At 38.2% G+C, this 22,112-nt stretch overlaps 1 protein-coding gene across 1 annotated transcript in view; it reads left to right on the top strand.

The window, feature by feature from the left end:
- The window catches only part of Pkhd1 (PKHD1 ciliary IPT domain containing fibrocystin/polyductin), a 433,222-nt gene that overhangs the window by 294,700 nt on the left and 116,410 nt on the right, over positions 1–22,112 (top strand). Inside the window, exons 56-60 of the mRNA XM_028766634.1 lie at positions 4,880–5,034; positions 6,968–7,120; positions 13,391–14,266; positions 15,214–15,382; positions 16,523–16,680. Of these exons, the coding sequence (XP_028622467.1) occupies positions 4,880–5,034; positions 6,968–7,120; positions 13,391–14,266; positions 15,214–15,382; positions 16,523–16,680 (1,511 nt within the window). The remainder of the gene's footprint in view (positions 1–4,879; positions 5,035–6,967; positions 7,121–13,390; positions 14,267–15,213; positions 15,383–16,522; positions 16,681–22,112) is intronic.

The following is a 22,112-nucleotide window of genomic DNA, read 5'->3' as shown; positions in this document are numbered from 1 at the left end:
CTCTCTCTCTCTCTCTCTCTCTCTCTCTCTCTCTCTCTCTCTCTCTCAAAGAAACTACATAAGGCTTTATTCAGTCTCTTTGTCTTACTATCCTGTTTTTCAAATGTTTGTTTTTAGCTCAGAAGTAAAGCCATTGAATGTTCAATGTGTTCCAAATCGTGTTTTGAAGCCTGTATGTCATGCAATGACTAAACGGCGTAAATTAGCACATGCAGTATCTCACATGCTTTTGTTGTTGTTACTGGTGGTGGTGAGAAACAAGTGAAGCCTGTGTTCTCAGCAGTTCTTGCATAAGATGTTCGTCCAAATCAGCATGACCTAACATGTGTTCCCTGAACTTTTTACTCCTCGCTGCAATCCACACTTTAGGTTTCATACATAAATGAGATCAGATGGCATGTTTCTGGTTGTTTCACTCTTTCACATAGTGTAATGTTAATCTATGCTGTTCAGATGGTAGCACGTCCTTCTGTTTGAGAACTTCATCCTCTTCTACTGTGCATATGTTTCTTTTCCTTTTTAAAAAAGGATTAAATTATTTTATTTAAATTATTTTTTATTTAAATTATTTTATTTATTTACATCCCAAATACTGAACCCCTCTAGGACCCCCTCAGAAAGTTCTTCCCCATTCCCTCTCTCCTTCACCTCTGAGAGGGCACCTCACTCTGTATACCCCACATCAGGGAGCATCAAGTCTCTTCAGGATTAAGTACATTCTTTCCCACTGAGGCCAGACAAGGCAGCCCTCAGCTACACATTTTAGTGGACAGGTGCCTGTAGCAGATAGGGGACTTAATGAACACAAAGGTACAAGTGTCCTTTAAATTACTAATTTTGCTTTCTATAGCTATTCCTGGTGGGATTTCTTTGATAGTTCTTTTTAATTTTTAAGGTTCCTCTAGCCTTTTATATATATGAAATCATATATATATATATATATATATATATATATATGTGTGTGTGTGTGTGTGTGTGTGTGTTATATGTATATATACACACACACATATATATTATTGTATATAACAGTATATATATATGTGTGTGTTATATATATGTATATATACATATATATATTATTGTATATAACATTATATATATGTGTGTGTATGTGTGTATGTGTGTGTATTTATGACTGCAGGTCCACAACATATCTATTTAATTTGAACACAGTGCCCAGAGGAGGGTGGTAGAGATCCCACATTGTCACTCTCTACATCTTCTTTAAGTCAGTGTCTCTCTATGAACCTGAATGTCTAGAAGCCATGAAGTTCCAACTGTACCACTATCTCAACCTCTCTTGGAATTGGAGGTAACAGAAATGTGTGAGGCACCTGGCTTATCACCTGGGGTCTGAACTCTGTTCTTAATGGCAGAGCTATACCTCTAACCCCTCTATCCTATTTTCTATAACAGCTACACCAACTTGAATTTCCACCAGCAGTACACAATGCCTTCTTCTTCCTTCTTATCCTTGCATGAACTATCATCTTGCATCTTTTTATAACAGCTGCTTTAATAGGCTTGGATTGGTTGGAATAGTTTATGATTACAGTCTGTTATCTACAACGAAATCACTTACTAAAGAGAAAATAGCTATTTATTATTTTACCCTGTTCCCAGGACCTAGACCCCTAATTTGAATACCACTATTGATTATATCTGTTCTGCTGGCTCCTATACTTTTGAGATATCATATGTTTGCAATATCTCTTTTTCTTTCTTCAAAGTACTATGTACAGGGCCTTGTGTGGCAATTTTAGTACTTTCAAACTCAGTCAAAAAAGGCATCAAATGTATATCACTATACACCATTCTATTTATCTTTAGAGATTCAACCATTATCTCTTAATTCAGTACTTAATTCCTTCAGCAAAACCATTATAACATTACCTTATATTTTAAAATTCTAATCTTACACTATAAAATATATCTAGAAAATAGTTTAAGACAAAATGTTGTATAAGCGCTAATGTTTCTGTATACCTTTGGCTTGGCATTTGCTGATGGTCACATCTTGTGTAGCTACAAAATGTTGGTGTGGTTCTCAATGCACAGTATTAAGATATTTAATCTGGGTGTGTTCTGTCTATGTAAGAGAGAGGAAATACTGTTATTGATTTGGTATAATCTGTAGCATCTAATAAAAGCACAGCAAAGGAATCTAATTCATATCTGCTCCTTGAATTCATATGTCTTTTTTAGAAATTAGAACATGTTAGCTCAATTGTATATTTTCTAATACTTCAGAATTTTGCCTCAAGTTAAATTTTAGTCACTTTACATATTATTCAAAATGTATTACTATCATAACTGTCTCTAACAATTATTGATCTTATGTGCGACCTCTTAAAAGCATAGTGAAGCACAGTATCCTAACCTCATATGGATAACTCTTCTATGGATGTCAAGGACTTGACTTTCAGAATAAGGAGGAAAAGTAGTCTGCAAAGGGATAGGCATGAGATAAGCTCATGATTTACTAAATGTACAACTTTGGTAAATTACCCTCTGAGTCACAGTTTCTTCTTCTGTAATTATGAGAGTAATAGTGCCTAGCTAATATAATAATTATACAAATTAAATGAATTAATGAATGTGAATGTTTTAAGTTCAATTTCTGGCACAAAGTCAGCCCTGAGACAGGGAAGCTGATAGGCAATCAGGCTCCTGAGAAAGATGTAAAATGAATATTTCTTGATGCATTTTGGACTGCTGCTAATCCAGACCCTCTCTTCTGTCCCATTTTTACACTTCTCTCATTTTCACCTCATTTTTTTTTATACTGAAGAAGAATTTCTCCTACTGTTATAGGCTGCACATAATCTCAGAGCAATTGTGCTTTCTCCAGGTTCACAATCAGAGAGGGTACTATTCCATCCTTGGGTTTGTTTTATCTGGGGAGAGATTTATACAAACATACATAGCCTGTGCTGAGGCTTTCACTAGAACTATTAAAGGGGCACAGTATAGGGAAGAATAGAGTTTTAGAAGGTGAATACTTTCCCTGGATGAGTGAGAAACGAGACCTAATAGGCAATAATCTACTATAGTTTCTCACATCCCTTACACCTCATTATTGAACGCAGTTTCTTCAGGACCCAGCAGCCTATTACCTCTGAACATTCTCCTTACATTCCATTGGCATTGATGAAAAGTGTTAATACAGGAATTAGGAATGGAATAGTTGACATTTGTAGAGTTTAGAGTCTATGGCTATGCCTGAGTCTTGAGGGAACTTGTATATTTTGAGACTGGACAAACACAGTTACTTTCATTATGATTCTCCATTCATGTCTAACTTTACTCATTGAAATTATTGGTGTATACATAAGAATGTTTTATGCATAGTTGAAAACTGTTAAATAAAATTTACAAGACACTTATTCTTTATATCACCTGATTAGTGTTCTCTGGACAGGCAAGCGTTATATTTTCCCTAAGCAAGGTCAAATATCAATGCAGAAATAAAAAGAATGGTGTGAATATTTTTTTCAGAGATTAAAAAAAATATTATTGGGGAGCCTTCTACTGTTAAAATTTAAATTTTATCATTTTTATAGTTTTCTCAGGAAACAGCCAAGTTTACACTCTTCTATGAATCTCATTAGTGTGCTACAGAAGACTAGAATACGGTTAATACTTCTCATCCTTAAGTAATTAAATTATGATTATTTGAGATGGTTGTAAGTTGGTGATAGTGGTGGCAAACTGGAGCTGGAATAGTGAAACTACCAACTGAGCCACCAGCCCAGCCATTCATTTCCTTTTAAAAATAGCATTTGTTCTATTTCGTTAATGAATCTCCTATGATGTCATTGCAAATGAAGGCACAACTAAAACTCCATGAGGATCTTTAATACCTGTCATTTATTAGTGGCTCTGTCAATGTATATGGCATCCCTGATGTCTTGTCCAGACCCAATTGCCCAGAAGAACATTTACAGGTAGTAGAGAATGTGTTGTCAGTAAGTTTCGGGAGTTGATTAAAGTGACATAGCTAAATTGGTGTTAGGTAAAAGGCCACAGAGTGAACTTGCAGTGTAGAAATAAGCAAGGATTGTGAATGGAGAGAAAAGAACAGTCATGTTCATTAAGAAAATGTTACAGAGCAATGATGGATTGAAAATTCATTTACTGTGAATCTAAGGAAATGTTCAAAGCTCCCATTGATTCACTGAGAGAAAAGCTCAGTGATTGGAATATCACACTGGAGTAATACATACCTATTACTCCACATGATACAGTTTCAGTGTTGGAGGGTTATATAAACATTTGACTTCTTCATTGCAGATACAAAGGGAAAAACTAAATAGCTTTTTGAGGTAGTGCAGATGCAACTAGAATTCTAAAGACTGAAAATTGTGTCTGTCTGACCAAGATATTAGCCTTTGTATATATATTGTCCAAAAAAAAGGCAAATGCATCTTCAGAAAACATGATAAAAGATCCCTTTGGAAATATCTTTATTATTCAAGTTGTTTCTCAGTGAAGAAAACACATGAAGATATAATTTTTAAACTCTGCCAAATTACTGGGATTACAAGTATCCACCTGCCTCTGCCTCCCTGGGGCTGGGATTAAAAGTATGTACCACCATGCTTAGCATATTATTTATTTTCAAAATAAAAATGTGGTTTCTGTCAATCAGATTAAGGTCTTCATGCTTGCAAAGCAAAACTTTGTGAACTCAGTATTTCCTCAGTATACAAGGGTCAGTGTTTAACACAAGTTTTTTTTTTCTCGTGTTTGCTGCATTCGTTTTTAGTTTCCATGGTGAAATATGCTGATGCTAATGTAGGCTGTACTATCTCGTGGGTTACTTGATGATCTCTGTTGTTTTATGAGTATATCTGCCATCCGCTTTCTGAATTTACAGGATTATAGTACGTGATGCCGTGGATTGGCAGCCCCATGACAAAATCGTCCTCAGCTCTTCTTCTTATGAGCCTCATGAGGCCGAGGTCCTCACTGTGAAGGAAGTCAAGGACCATCACATCAGGATCTATGAACGTCTAAAACACAGGCACATTGGTATGGCTTTGATTTAGTGCATGCTTCATGGATGCACCATGAACAGCCTGCTTGGAAACCTTTCTCAAATTTTCTTCTCTTCACCTCCACTCTGCTTACTTCCTTTTTCCCCACTTTCCTCCCTCCTTTCCTTTTTCCCTTTCTTCCTCGCTCCCTTTTCCTTCCTTCCTTCTTTCCTTTCTCTCCTTTTTTCTTCCTCCTACCTTTTATTGTTTGCCTGAAACAGGGTCTGACTAAACACTCCAAGCTTACAACGCAAATTAATTCTCCAACCTTAGCTCTCCAATGCTGATATTGTAGGCATAGATGCCCCATGCTTTTATGCCTGGTTTACTTTTAATTTTTATTTTATTTATTTTTGGGGACAGGATCTCATTATATAGTTTCAGCTGTCATAGAACTTGGTATGTGTGTACCAAGCTGACTCAAGCTGAAGAGATCTACCTGCCTCTGCCACGCTGGTGCTGGGATAAAGGTGTGTGGCATCACACTTAACATATTATTAACTTTCAAAATAATATTTAGATATTTTATCAGACGGCCTATCATTTATGTGGTTAGTCTAAGAAGAGAGTTAAAAATCTTTAAAAAACAGTAGATTGTTTGTGGCTAAGTACAAAACTCTTTGACAGTCAGCATCTAGTTTATTTCATGGCATGTTGAATCCTATATTACCTTGGAATACAATGGGTAGTGTAAATAATAACTTCTTAATGTAGAAATGTATTCTTCACACAAAATATAGTTTATATGTATGTTGTCTATTAAGATGATCAAGAAAAACACAAAAGAAACAAGAGCTCAGATATGTTTTTGTAAAGACAGGCTAGAGAGATGGCTCGGAGGTTAAGAACACTGGTTGCTCTTCCAAAAGTCCTGAGTTCAATTCCCCACAACCATATGCTTCTATAATATGATCTAATGCCTTCTTTCTGGCATGCAGGTATAGTGCACTCATATACATAAAATAAATTTACTAATTAAAATCGCCTGGTAGCTAGTAGTATATAGAAATGAGCCATTAAGGAAAACCACTCTCCTGTATCATGTAAGAAATAAGTTTAACTCAGGAGCTATAACTAATGAAATATGCAAAATAGATGGGCTGGAGAATTGTTTTTATCTGGTATGTGAGAAGGAGCATAAATATTCTCCAAGACTGTCTAAAGTTATTTCTGAGTTGTAGCTTCAGGGCTAATGCCTCCTCTTCCCCTCTCTATTATTGTTGAGATTTTTTTTCCTGTTGAATTTCTAGGATCCATTCATTCTCTTGCTTCTGCCTCTAATTGTTGTCAATTACCATGTCCAGCTTGATTTTCAGATTAAAAGGCATAGGATAGAAAAGAGAAATGTTTAGTAACCCTGTCCAGTTAAAGTCATCCTGAAATATCCGTGGAAATAGGAATACAAGGCTTCTCCTCTGCAGCCTAGGTAGACAGAAGTAGTCTCATCAAGAGAGGGGTTTCCTGTGCTTAGCATCACCTTCTCCTATTTCCTTCACACTCTAACATTGCTGTTTATGCTCGACTGCTGCCTCTTCTGAACTGGGATTCTGTACTCCTATATTGGAGGTAGATAGACAATGTACAGCCAAATGTCACAACCAGACACTAGTGCATGGAAAGAAGGAGATTGGGACCCTACTAACTGGACAAATCTCTGAATCATTGGCCTGTCCTGGTACTCAAAGTTATTGAAAAGAAATGAATTATTGCTCACATATTCTCTTTGATCCCAAAGAGGAACAAGTGAACAGGTTTTTCATTTCTCGGTTGACATCTGTGGAGTGTGCCTGGAGGAAAAGCTGGCTTTCATCTTGGGAGAACTTCTAACAGGAAGAAAAAATGTCACTTGTGTGGTACACTGGGTCCCCAGCTGGCAATTTCCAAGACACACAGTTAAAGGTTGTTTCCCCTGACTCCTGTTCCTCTAGGAAGTGCCCACATCATGGAGGATGGTCGACAGATTCATTTGGCTGCTGAGGTTGGGCTGTTGACCAGAAACATTAGAATTCAGCCTGACTCATCCTGTAGAGGGAGACTCCTTGTGGGGTCCTTCAGGAAGTCTAGTGGAGAAGAAATTTCTGGTAAGTGAAAATGAAATCTACAATTATTTACCATTCAGAAACTAAGAGATTCTGGACTGCTCATCTGGGACACTCAGACATTCCAGCTGTGACAGTTTTCTTACACGCAAAATGATCAAATTAGGTGGCTTCCTTGTGCTCTAGGAAGCTATGAATTTTTAGACCTAATCGTTGCTAAATTATCACATGAAGTTAAATAATACACTAGATACCAGTGCATATGCATATTTTACCTCAAAGAAAACACCTTCAGCAGATACAATTTCTCCTCTGCTTTGAAATGACAGATGATTTAATAGCCATTTAAATTTTATCAGCTTCCTGATTTTCTCTTACTTTTTACCCAGTAATATGCAGTATCTAACCATAGACATGAACTCATGCTACAAATTAGTAGCTAAAATTTAAATACAAATTATTTCCATATTTTAGAGCACTTTAAACATCAATTCAATCTTTCAAAAAGATCAATGCAATCTTTTTCTTTGAAATTTATGCTTCAGCTCTTTTGGAATCTTGTGAAATTGTCTTATGACCTTATCTATTAAACTTATGTTCTGAAGATAATCTTACAAAGCTCTTCCTGATCAAATAGTTTAGGAAATCTTGTGAGGATAGCTCCATCTTTGAATGTTGCTGTATATCCATCCTTAAGGAACTGAGTTTATTTATATAATTATCTCCCTTGATTCTTAGAAATTGCCCTTAATACTTTTTGAAGCACACATCAACTGCTGATTGATTCTCTTTTTGTTTACCAAAAATGTCCTGTTTTCTTCTACTATTTCTTGAAGGAATTTTTTAAAATAAATATTGGTCATTAGAAAACATTTGGAGGGGCCGGGCGGTGGTGGCGCACGCCTTTAATCCCAGCACTTGGGAGGCAGAGGCAGGCGGATTTCTGAGTTCGAGAGTTCGAGGCTAGCCTGGTCTACAGAGTGAGTTCCAGGACAGCCAGGGCTACTCAGAGAAACCCTGTCTCGAAAAACCAAAAAAAAAAAAAAAAGAAAACATTTGGATAAATATAGTTGAGCAAGTGTTCTTGTGGTATAGTAGGTCATTGGGTATATGCCTCGAAGTGGTATGGTTGGGTATTGGGGTAGAATTATTCCCAACTTTCTGAGAGCCCACCAAATTTATTTCCAAAGTGGTTGTACAAGTTTGCACTCCCACCAGCAATGGAGAAATGTTCCCCTTGTTGCACAGCATGAGCTGTCACTTGAGTTTTTGATCTATGCTTGACCTGTATAAAATGGAATCTCAGAGTGCATTTCCCTGATGATTAAGGGCATTGAACATTTCTCTAAGTGCTTCTTGGCTATAAGGGAATCCTTTGTTGAGAATTCTCTGTTTAGCTCTGTACTCCATTTTTAAATTGGATTATTTGGTTTGTTGATGTGTAATTTTTCAAGTTCTTTATATATTTTAGATATTAGTCCTCTGTTGGATATAGGGTTGGTGAAGATCTTTCCCATTCTGTACATAGCTGTTTTTGTCCTATTGATGGTATCCTTAGCATTGCAAAAGGTTTTCAGTTTCATGAGGTCACACTTACTAATTATTTATCTTAGTGGGCTGAGCTATTGGTATTCTGTTCAGGAATTTGTCTCCTGCGCCAATGAGTTCAAGGCAGTTTCCCACTTTCTCTTCTATTAAATCTGCATGAAGACCATACTGCATAATTGTCACATATGTGCAGAGGGCCTTGATCCATCTCATGTATGCTGACAAGGCCACCACACTCAAGAACGTACAGCAGATGTGGTTGCCTGTATAAGATCTGCACATGATCAAGACAGTCAAAAGACCAGTGTGAGCTCTTCTCCTTAGCTGAGCAGCCATTGACAAATGATGGCTTCTTGGGAAGAAAGAGTCCCTTTTCTTTAATGGTGTGTCTGGTAGGTTGATGGCATTCCGTTGTACAGTCCCACCCCCTGGACCTGGATTATGTGAGTAACCCTTATTAGGCTGATTGGGTTAAACATACATTGTATGTATTTATAAAATTCTCAGGGAATTAATACAAAAATACCTATATTTTTCTTAAAGAAAGAAAATCACTCTGCATTTGAATATAGTGAAGATGCAGAGACAATCTAGCAAAGGTGATAATCACTACCTCAGATAATCAGGATGGGGTGTTTTCTTGGCCTCATTTGTTCACTATTTTGGAATATTCAGATCTTAAATCAGAAGTTCAAGATATACATACATATATATATATATATGTATATGTATATGTATGTATCTCCTCTTTTTCATAAGCTCTATCCTTATATGTACTTGGAAGAGGTGAAATTGCCCTACCCCTGGGAGAACAATTGTTGATATCTGGTAACATTTTTACTTCTAATAAGCTGAAAATGTTTTTGGTATTCAATGAATAGTTCCCAAATGTACAGTACGGCATCATCCAAGAAAGGAATGTCTAGCTTAAAATAGCATGATGATGAGGTCAGCCTTCTAGATGACAGAGACAAAAACAGGACTCTGGTCTTGTAGAAATGATTGTAAAGTTGGGACATAGAGATCCAGTTAATGAAAACTAGGTCAATCATGACAATGGTCATGGACTAGGACACAAGACCAAATCTTAGAGTTGAGTACAAAGCATGAACCAGCATCAAGCCTGATCGATTCATAAGTCTTTCTTATTGTTAACCTATGTCTTTTTGTAACTGCTGTTTCTTTTGTAACGGCCATCAGGTTCTGCTACTTTGTAAAGGCTGGCTGGTTCTGCTGCTCCCGTCCAGGTCAGGGTCTAGCAAGAGAGAGAGTGGGGAGAGAGGAAGGGGGAAAAGGGTGAGAGATGCAAAAGATAGATACAAGACAAAGTCCGGTGGAGTCTCTTCAAGTCTCTTCTTTATTCTCCTCTCTTCTTCTATATTCTCCTACTTTCTTCCACCTTTCACCTTCCACTCCTTCCACCTTCTACCTTTTACCTTCTACCTCCTCTAATAGAAAGGAAATCCTGGGTATTTATACCCTTTACCACGTGACTTGCCCTCGAGGACAAGCTCAACTGAAGCCACTACGTCACGTGCCTTGTAGCCATGGATACCAGGAGCACCTTGCAGCTGGGGGCACAGTGTAACAAGATGTTCATCAGAGTGCGCTCAGCTATTGCAGGCTGTTGAAAACAAGTCTCTTGTCAGGGTATATGGCTTGAGATGGCTGTAAAGATGATACCCGCTTTCGGCTAAGAGTCGGCTCCCAACATCTTTTAATATAATTTCCTGGAAAAGGAAAGAAAAACCACATTAAATCCTTCTGGGCTGGAGGTGTTCTGATTTTCCTTGCTCTTTAAAGTAATCCATGCCATTACAGAAGAGAACATGGAAATACTGTGATAACCAGTCGACCAGGGAGTTTGCTATAAAACTTTATTTCTAAACATGAGCTGAGCAAGAATGACAGCAAAAAAACCATGCCAAAGTGAACCAGGCAAGGACACAAGGCCTCAACCCTACACAGAGAACTACAGGCAACTAGGAAATTTTGAAAGCTGGAGAAAGGGTCTTTCCCAGGGAAGAGCATACCAGTTGATTGTCCAATACCAAATGTTCAGCCCTGAAAATATACATACATGAAACAATATCCAGACTGAGCAGATTATATTTAGAAAAAAGAAGATGGTGTGGGAATTTGAAAGAGAGAAAGGAAAGGTATCTGGAAGGGTTTAGAGGGAGGAAAGGGAAAGGGAAGTTATGTAACTAAGAATGTAAAATTAAAAGAAATATCATGGATGCACTGAGTGGTTATAGGGATGAAAACCAGAACAGTCTCTCCTCGTAATTAGGGACTGCAAGGTGTTTTGATGTGGTTGTTGTTTTGTTTTCCTGACAATAGTTAGCTAGAAAATTCTAAGATTATAATTTCAAAAGGAAAAGGTGGCTTTTCTACATTTTGGTATTTAGCTACCAAAATTGAATCTGAATTCTTCATTTAAATACTCAAGATAACTTAAGAATTTGCTTACTATTTATTGATTTTCATTGTGGTTTCAATGTGCATGAGAGTGAAATGAAACTGTGAATGAATCACAACCATGTAGGTATGAGATCTTGAAATATTACTCAGGGTTATGTCAAAGAGAGGCTAAAGCCACCACCTTTAACGGAAAACAGACTGTTTATATGTGAATTTACATTTCCATTTGGAGATGTTCATGTCAAAATTCTATGCATAGGGCAGATATAATAAACCTTTCAGCAGTGAATATCAAGAGACCAATACTTTTTTTAACGTTGGTGGCTAAAATCCCTTCCTTGGGGGAGATGTAAAGAATATCTACCTCGCTTCTCTTATGGTTCCCAAACCAACCAATGTGTGACTACACCAAAGTTCACTCTAGTGAACTTGTGAGTTTGTTAGGTTTACTTATAAAAATTGGGTAGAGGATATGGACAGGAATATAGGTGACCTTAAAGTAGTCCCACTGGAAGGTCATTCCCAGGAAGAATGATGGCTTTTCCATGTCTGTGCAGATAGAATACCTTCTGTCTCCCCACCCCCACTAATATCTTCTAGCCCTTTCCCAAAGACCATATTCAATAAGGAGGATTGCATACAACTTGTTAGGAGTGGTGGCTGTGTGAAGCCCAACCAACTCCTTATTTGAAGAAACTCCATTTTGTGCAAGACCCAGGGCTAACCTCCAATTCCCAGAAGCAAATCATAGAGTATTCCTGAGCAAGCATCCTATGACAACTCAGTCTCCTTAGCAACAGCCAGTCATGCTACAATAGCAGGGTCAAGGTACATATAGATAACTTAAGACATCCTACAGAGAATAGACAACATAGCCATCCTGTTTGTCAGGTGGTTTTGTCCCTGTTTTTTGTTCCTACAGATTATGCCAGAAATGATGTTTTTAAAAATATTAACTTGCTGGCCTGTATAGAAATCCCCTAGCTTGCTGTAACTACAATAAATACCCTACACACCTAGACTTGGGACTCTGACTAACAAGGGCAGTGAGAAACCTTGCTCACAAGCTCACAATAAAGACCCTTATTGTGTTTATATCAGAATTGGCTCCTTTGTGGTCTTTGGGGTACCTGCAACTTGGATATAACATCTGGATGCTCAGGTAAAGGTCCTATAATGCCCCCTCAATTCCCTCTTTTTATGGAGGAAAGTAAATAGTCAACAGACCTAACTGTAGTATCTAGTCAGATAGCTGAATGGGACCAGCAGAACTCTTGAAGAGGGTGGCAGTATGTCTCAGGGGTTAGTTCAGTATTACAATGTTTAGCACAACATTTCTATACCATATACCAGAAGCTTCTCAGTCATTGCCAACCAAGAGATTTATTATTGAGATTCTTTCATATCATCTCGGGAAAGGCTTGTAGTCTTTCACCTTCTCCCTATCACAGGTTTCAACTTCTTCACAGCAACTGATGGCAAGTGTTCAGATTTCCTATCTCTGAAAAGGCAGTGGAGAATGGGATGTTGGGCTGGCCTATCTTTGAACTTTAAGTAAAAGTACTAAAGCACAGTAACACTGAAATGTTACATGTGTAGCTTCTTCAATCTTAAGCAAAGAAGAAACACCATGATTTACCTTGGCCATTGCCTCAAAACGCAGAACAAAACCTCATAAATTCTATCAACAAGAGTTAAGATAAAAGAAGTTAGGGACCCTATTGGCAAGTTGTAATCTTCCTAGTGAAGGATACATGAATAATGACTGGCATACAGCTATTGCCTGGTTACCTGTCTCTAGTGTGACTGAAGGTCCTTCCTCTACAGTATTGAATATCCCACTCACGCTGTGTACTTACAATGAAGAGATAAATGTTTTAGAGTTGCCACTTGGGTACCTTCCTTTATTTGCTCTATATGTAATTACAGCTCATTGGAACAGGATCCTTGAGACAGACAGGGAGATATACCTTTGAGGCAACTGGGCAACAGTCTACACATCCTTTATTCTTAACCAGGCCCTTTGATTCAGTCTCCTAACAAATGCAAAGAATCTGTGAACCAGTTGTGTACCCCTGCCTTATTTTTTTCCTGGCTTGTTATATCAGATATATCAGAGCCCAGATAGCAAATTAGTGTTTGTAGACAAGAATGCCATATTTCCAGTGATTTATTTTTGTCAGTGAAATTTTATGGTATGAAATACATTTGCAGTGCTAAGGATAATGATTACATTTCATTTCAAAAATCTGCATATTCTGATGCCCAGAGCAGAGGCCTTCAATATTTTGTGGGAAATAGGAAAGAACCTGACCTGAATGTACACATTTTCCTTTGCAGGTGTTCTTCAACTTCTCAATGTAGAAATTCAGAACATGGGGTCACCATTGTATTCATCTATTGAATTCACTGGTGTGCCAGCTGGATCCTGGGTAATATCTTCTACGGTACATCAAAGCTGCAATGTGGGCATTCGTGCATCTTCTAGTCATGGGGTGATTTTAAACAACAACATAGTGTTTGGCACAAATGGCCATGGTATCGATGTGGAGGGTCAGAACTATTCTCTCAACAATAATCTTGTCATTCTGACAATGCAGTCAGCAAACCCATTTCCGTGGGTGGCAGGAATCAAAGTGAACTATGCAGACGATATCATTCTCCATGGCAATGTGGTGGCAGGATCCGAGAGACTTGGCTTTCATGTCCGTGGCCATGGGTGCTCCTCTGAAGTGCTTTGGTCTGACAATGTGGTCCACTCATGCCTCCATGGCCTTCACCTCTACAAGAAACGTGAACCTAACAACTGTACTGGTGTCTCTGGATTTCTGGCTTTTAAGAACTTTGATTATGGTGTCATGGTTCAAACTGAGAATAGTGTGGACATACAGAATATCACTCTGGTAGATAATACTGTTGGTCTTTTGGCCATCTCGTATGTATCTTCTGCTTCACTGAGCTCTGTCAGCACTGTACAGATTATGCTTAGGAATTCAGTCATTGTGGCCACTAGCTCCTCTTTTGACTGCATCCAAGACAGAAAGGTTCCTCAGTCTGCCAACTGGACATCGACAGATAGAGCACCTTCCAATCCCAGAGGAGGCAGAATTGGCATCCTGTGGCCAGTTTCTGCCTCAGAACCAAATGTATGGCCGAAGGAGCCATGGCACAAAGTAAGGAGTGGTCATTCAGTTCCAGGAATTATGAAGCTTCAAGGTAGGATTCTTGACTCTGCCCTAAAAATGGGGCTCCACCCACCCAAGCACACAATATTCAGTAGTGTTCTGAAACCATACAGCAAGAAGGTCCAGCCTTCTCTAGGGCTTGCCTATCTAGCTGGCATCCTACTATTGATGAATCACAACTGTGCATTAAAAACAGGTATTACTGTTTTCTGCTTGTTGGACTGTCTTCATTGTAACTATTTAACTCAATAATTACTTGTGGATAACAATCGCTTTTCCTGCTATCCACTACAGCAACTGAGATGCCGAAATTGTATCACAGCTACAAGCTGCTTTGTAGTCCAGTGTTATAAAGATCGATAGGTTTAAAGTCAGCATTGGACCATAAGGGAAAGTTTATCTTCTACCAGACAGTTTGGCAGTTTTGTACTTTATACCTTCTCTATTTAGTCTGTCTCACAGTTGATTTGAGTGTTATATGAAATGGATAAATTTTCATCAGCATTTTAATTATTTTTTCTAAAGACTGTAGTGTATTTATAGTGTATCTTTAAGGGGTTTTAAAAATTATTTTACATGTGTGGTTGTTTGCCTGTATAGATGTCTGTGAACCATATACATGAAGTGCCCACCAAGGCTAGAAGAGGGAGTTAGATCCTCAGAACTGGTGTTACAGAGTGTTTTAAGCTTCCATGTAGCTGCTAGGAATTGAATTTGAGTTCCCCAGAATAACAGATAGTGTTCTAACAACTAAGCCAGCCTTCCAGCTTGAAATTGCTGTTTTTTTTTTATCCTACAAAATGTCCATGTTTGGTAGAGACATTTTGTAACTAAGAGTCATATAAACTCACCACATTGTCCTGCATAGTCCAAATTAGCTCCTGGAATATATATTATGAAAATAATATTTAATTCTATAATCTCTGTGGTAGGTGGTTCACATGGTATAATCTTGTGATATGTTGCTTAAAATTTCAGATGTCACCTTTTCTAGTTTTGTGAAGAGTTGCTATAGTGACGACCTGGATGTCTGCATCCTGGCTAATGAGCATAGCACTGGAATCACATACCCAATAACAGCAGAGAGGACCAGGATGCTGAAGATAAAGGATAAAAACAAGTTCTACTTTCCTCCATTACAGTCCAGGTACCACTTTCAGTATTGATGATGGAATATATTTCTGAAGCAATTTTCAACTGTTTAAATCCCCAAACACATGAAAAAATATAACACCATTACACAAATTGAAATAAATCCCTGTAGAAAAGGCTGGTGCCTTAATTTAGTGGTCCCAAAATTTTAGGAATCCCATTGCCTTCTTATATATGACTTTAAGAATTTGTAGACAAACAGGTTCTAGTTACTGGTTTCTCCCCTTTTGAGTCGTTTGTAAAAGAAGGGTCAAACGTGATTTGAAGACAGTTTGATTGTTATTTTCTATTATTTCTTCTCCTTAGGAATAGTTTCAAAATAGATGGAATCAAATCAACATTTGACTTGCATTCTTTCCTCTTTCACAGAGCATAATATACAGAGTTTGAGATAGGAGTTCAGGGAACCTTTGAGGGGGATGAGGAGATAGGAGGTTATACCTATTGCTAGGAATTCCTAAGCTACACAATGATGCACAGGCCAGTTGCAACTACTGCTCTCGGATACATGATCTGAAAATTTTAATCAAGTATCTGAAAAATAAGTATAAAATTTCTTGGCCATAAAAAGACTTGACAAGATGAAAAAATGTGTCATTGTTCTCTCACACTGCAAAAACTGCTTTAGAGGGGAAAGGAATAATCTAAATAAACCATCCTTTATGGAAAGTCTATGTGTTTGACCTTACACTGTTTCTTCTATAATACCCATCTCTGAGCCACTGGAGGTACTGCAATATACTTAGGTACCCACTTTGTGCTGTATTAGTATTCGTCCTTTTCCTGTCCAAACTTCCTTCTCTTTGTGTCTTACCAGTATGCTGGAAGATACACCTCTTGATCCACTTGTGCCAGTAGCAAAACTCCATAAACCAGATGATTTATAATGACTGAAGATTTATTTCTTATAGTTTTGGAGTCTGGGGAGGAAAAAAAAAAACCAAAGCAGGTCATGCCTGGTGTCTTCTGAGGGGTAATTGTACAGTTCTTCCCTATGAGGTGAAGAGCATTACCCTCACGTGGCAGAAGACTCAGGAAGACAAGAGGAACCCCTGAGAAGATCAGCACTGCCAATGTGCTATCTTTTTGCTGCCTGTCATTAGAGGATGGTGTTGCCTTTTCCCTTTCTCCACAGGAAAAACTTAGTGGGGACCATCTGCCCCGCATGGGAGTGTGAATATCCAAGAAAATACCTCTTCACAGATCTGGATGGGAGAACCCTGGGTCTGCCCCCACCAGTTTCTGTGTTTCCACAGACAGAGGCACAATGGACTGAATCCTTCTTCAACACAGGTTGGTTATGGCTGACCATGATGCATATGGGAAAGGCAGTGGGCACATGAAAGAGCTGGTGGCCTGTTGTTCTATGAGAACAAAATATATTGGACAGGAACCAACATCTAGGGCCTGTGCTGGTAGCCTGTGCTGATATGCTACCAAATCACATGTATAGTAGGGATACTGAGTCATTGAGATTCTGTGACATCACTACTGTGACCTCTGTGGATACCTGTGTCTATATCAAATAGACACATTTTCACTGAGTGCTGAGAATTATCCTCATACACTCCTTAGCCTTGTGCGACATTCATGTAACCTTGAAATATCCCATGGAACTATGAATCTATCTTTCTTTTCTGTTGAAAGCTCACTATGAAGAGAGTAATATAGGGGGCACTGTGAGATTCATTCCCTAGTCTCCAAATGTCTCTAAAACTGTGCTATGCACAGAACTTCTGCCTCTTTTTTTTTGGCTGTTGTTGTTTTTGCTTTGTTTTGTTGGTGTTGCTCATAAAACCATAGCATCTTTTTGCTTTACTTTATTCTTTGTAGATTCTCTCAGGTCTTCTGTACTTTTTTTTTTGACCAATTAAGTTTGTTCTTTTACAATTTCTTACATTTATATAATACAATCCTATTACTCTCAGTCCCCCTACAATCTTTTATTTTCTTCCTACCCTTATTAAGCCCCTTCTTCCTTGCCATTTTAAGATCTGAAGGTATGACTTTCCCAGGGCTATGAACTCAGACCATTTCCGTATTCTAGGGGGGCCAACTCAAATTACCACACAATGCTACCTATGAGTTATGATTTCGAACTCTAACTCATATCTGACTTTGAAATTCGGTCAAAAATACCAATTGATTCTGTTAAGTAGTACAGGCATCTGCCTACTATTGGACTCCAATCTCTGCCTCAGTATGTGGCCTGTTACTTGCCTTTTGCCTCCATCAGTAAGAACATAGAACATACTCCTTGTTCTTTTCCTAGCTCTCATGCTTCTCATCGTCCCTGTCTGCAGCCTCTGTAATGTAGGCATCTCCATCTCCGAATAACCTCCCTGTTGATGTTTTCTCCCATCCTTGCATTCTCCACTCTACTTACCCAGTAGCCAGGACAATCATTTAAACTTTCCAATGGCTTTTTCACCCATTCAGAAGGACACCCTTCTGAATCATATAAGCTTATCATGCTTTTATTCTTGGGTCATGGTTGCTTTCTCTTACCTCCTGTGACCCCCCCCACTCACCTTAAATATCATAGCCTTATTTTTCCTGTAACACAGCATTCTTGTATAGACTATTTCCTCTGCTTGGATATTTTATTAGTATCTCTATTAGGGATAAAGTTATTATCCCCAAGTGTCCTTGGAGAAACCATCTCTGATCTGTCATCTAACAATCATATGAGCTAATGCTGGCATTAGTAGGGTGCTTGCTTCCCATGTAAGAATCCCTGAGTTCAATCCCCAAGGCTAAGAGTGGACCACATAAACTGTGTGTGATGTTGCATATCAGTAATCCAAATCTTCAACGTTATCCTCACAGTGCTTGCAAGCTTGAGATAAATAGGACCTTGTCTCAAAAACAAATGAACAAACAAAACAAAACAATATATTTATTATATTTATTATTTTATAAAGTCATTGCACCTGTATAAATGTATATTTTATTCTTCTGTTGTACTTGTCATCTCGGAGGCTAACTGTTTCTGTTTGCTAACCTAGACCTAGTCCCTACAATCTAATCTAGGTCTAGAATGTTTTCAGTCTCAGAGACTAACTACTGAGTAATCTCAACCCCTTCCTAGTTCTTTCTCATCTCTGGCTAGCTGATTCACTTCAGCCGTTCTAGCTCAAACTCCTCTCCTTTACAAGCTGACTGATTCAATCTGGCTTCTCTCAGCTTCTCCCACATTGCTCTGCTCAGGCTCAAATAACTTTGGCAATTTGCTCTAATTTTCTGGTTCCCTCTAATACTTTGGCTCTGTCTGTCTTCACTTGTGTCTAGCTTGTTCTCTCTTAGCAACTAGCATCTCTGTAACTGTCCCAGTAAAACTGTCCCCCTTTCTGTGAACCACTCCCTCCAGTAGGTTCCCTTTCCTCTTTCTTCTCAATTAGACATCACTTTGAAATGTGGGTGCTTCCTTCTACAAACTAACTTTACCTTCATTGTCTTAGATTAAAGGTGTGTACTAAGGGTATGTCTGTATTCCAGCTAGAGAGATTAAAGGTGTGTGCTAAGGCTGAAACACATCACAACCAGAAACAGGTGTTTTCAGTAAACAACACAATCTTGGGGCTCAATTGTCCTGCAACTCAGCTGCTTTATTGTCTCTGGAGGTTTGCCACAGGATATTATGTTATAAATGTAATTACTTAGTTGTTTATTTACCATTTAACTCTTTAGAGCACATATTCAGTGAGGGCTAGTGGGTGCATTGTGGATACCTATAAAGAATACTAATGAGCTTGTCCCAAACTATTCAAGAACATCCTGCTATTGATTTAATAGTATATATGTCATATGGAAGCCTTCTATACAGTTCATAGTTTTTGTTTATTTGTTCTTGTTTGTACTTTTTGTAGAGATGGGTTTTGTTTAGTACCTTGGCAGCTAGCCTGGAACTTGTTGTGCAGTCCAAGATGGGCTTATTCTCATGTGTTGTTCATACTTGCCTTGACTTTCCAGTTCCCTTGACAATGCCTCCTGTGTCCTGGTATAGGCAAACATCATCATGAAAACCTAAGTATATTTTTATTTGTTCATAATTTTTCCCATTGGAGCTGTTGCTGAAGTATCACATTTGATATTTGGAATTATTACTCCAGACAAGTGTTTGAATTATCATAATATTTTATATTTGAAAATATATATTATGCTCATCTTATACTTTTCCATATGTTGAAGTCTTAGTGTTGCAATTGAATGGCAAGACACTGGGTCTACAGGATAGGTTTTAAAATCATATATATGCTGAGTACATAAAATTGCAGAAGCAATACTCACTTTGTTTTATCATTCACATTGGTTGAGTAAAACCAGTAAATACATATTATTCACAGTGGAATGAAATCTATAATGTCTGTGTGTGTGTGTGTGTGTGTGTGTGTGTGTGTGTAAACAGAAAGGTGAATATTGATATATGATTAGTAACAATAAAAAACAAAAAGGATAGTTTTATCCTTAGTGTCATTTTCCACCCTGATAAGATCTAGAATCATCTAAAGACAGTCTTTAGGAATGTCTTTGAAGGATTATCTTGATTACATGAATTGACTCAAGAGATACTTCTTACCTTGGGGGTGGGACCCTTTCCTGGACATGACAGAATGGAAACAACACACCAATCAACTGAACAGGAGTGTGCTTTCATCTCGCTCTGCTTCTTCACTGATGATGTTAGTGACCAGCTGCTTCAAGTTCCTCCTTCCTTGATTTCCGTGCCAAGAAGGACTGTACCTCAAACTATGCTCTGAAGTCAACATCTGTCCCTCAGTTTGCTTCTGTCAGGGTGTGTTAACACAGGAACTGGAAAAGCAACTAAAGCAGTTATGCAGATCTATTTCCATCTATCTCTAGATTTACTCAAAGTTTCTTGCCGTAAGACTTTTCTATTGGTTAAAAAAAACCCATATACCACTACCACAGACATTTTTATTATAGTGACATCCTCATACTTTACAACTAGCCTATGAGTAATTGTGGAGCTTTTATGGATGGGTGCGTTGGCCACGCTTATATTTCTTTTTAATTAATAAGATGAGTGGTGGTCCACAGTGCTCGGTACAAATGAAAATGTATTCTAACAGAAAAGCAAAAAGCTTGAACATGATGTCTTTGGGTTGACTTAGAAATTTACCTGATACAAAGCTTACCCTCAAGTAGTTTATACAGCAGCAGACTGCCAAAAACCACCAGTAGGGAAGTGGGATTAGAAAGAAATAATGACAGTAAAGATGGGCTGTCAAACTGTCACCTCTGTGGAATTTGGAGCCCAACTCTAATGAGACTCTTGGAGACTATAAACCCAAACGACCGCAACCATGCCTGAGGAGCTAATGTAAATGTTATATTCCTACCTACCCTTGGACTGAGAGATGATTCAGGGCAGGATTATCTCTCCAGCCTGTTGGTTTTCCCTGAACACAGGTTGTATGGTCTCTTGCATATGGTCAGGAAGTATTTCTCAGATGGACGACATAGGTCTTGTTAATAGTTCTGTGCTGTTGGAGAAGATGATTGCCAGCAGCAAACATCATTATGAGCACTCTTACCAGTAGTCACTCCAATGTCAATCAAATGCTTCATGTTTAAATTATAAGAACGTCCTTTTGATGAGCTTTTACGAGGTTGCTTACCATGTGGTGTAATACATTATTCAGGTGTAAATATGTTCTTGCTACTGATTGCTCTTCTGTTCTGTTTGCTTTCGCTCAGCTCATTGTCCTGCGTGAAACACGATTCCGTGGCATATAACAAACAATGCACACCATTTGCTTTCTGTGTCTGAAAGCAAGTCTTTCTCAATGACTGAGCATATCCACAGAGGTCTGACTGAATCCTCATGTTCTAAAGCTGCCTAAAATGTTCAGTGAAGTTGTTATAGGTGAGAAAATTCTCACAGTGACGTCTGCTGTTTACTGCACTAAAAAAATACATTCTGTGTCCCTTTGCAAAGAAGATAACGTATAGTAAATGATATCTGGTGGGGGTGCTAATAGGATTGTAGTGTTCCTTGACTTTCAGATATCTTCTTCCATAATGGAAGACTTGTATTTTAAAAACCATTGCTTTAAACTACTTTCTAATTCTTGTCACTAAGCCAGTTGATGAGAAAAACACTGATTTATTCCTAAGAGGGTAGTTCTTTTCCATGTGGGCCCATAGGAGCCCATAAAGATGACACAGATAAGCCGAAAATAGAGAACACTAGACCCAAGTCTTGTATTTATTGCTAATGTCACTGTGTTTGAAACACGCTCACATCTTTTCTCAATTTTATTCACAAATCTCTCCAAACCACTTTGAATCTATTGCCTCTGAGGTTTATTTTTAATTTGCAAAATAACCCATCTTGTTTGCACCTATTAGTTCACACATAGAAAAAACCTGCCTCAATCAGTCATATATCCTCACTAGTTCCCTGCATATCGTTAAGCTCTTTGGTATCAGGAGCAAAATCCATCCATGTGGATCACTGAGGGAGAACACAGTGCCTGTAGGCTTTGCTATCTGTGCAGTGCAGGGCATGCACCCAGGGAAAAAGTGAGCTAATAATTTTGTTTTATACATATCTATAACTTTTCATTTGCTGCCAACTTTGAAAATTACATGGCAATAAGAGAAGGCAGCTAATCCCAGGTCACTTTATTTTAGGAAGGATTTCTGGGGTTATGGAGCCATCTAATGAGCCAAAAATCCAAAATCATTCAATAAAACAA

Source organism: Grammomys surdaster, unplaced genomic scaffold, assembly GCF_004785775.1.
Source record: "Grammomys surdaster isolate TR1022 unplaced genomic scaffold, NIH_TR_1.0 169, whole genome shotgun sequence".
Lineage (NCBI taxonomy): Eukaryota > Metazoa > Chordata > Mammalia > Rodentia > Muridae > Grammomys > Grammomys surdaster.
Note: the sequence above shows the minus strand (reverse complement) of the source record. Positions and strands in the feature narration are given on the sequence as shown.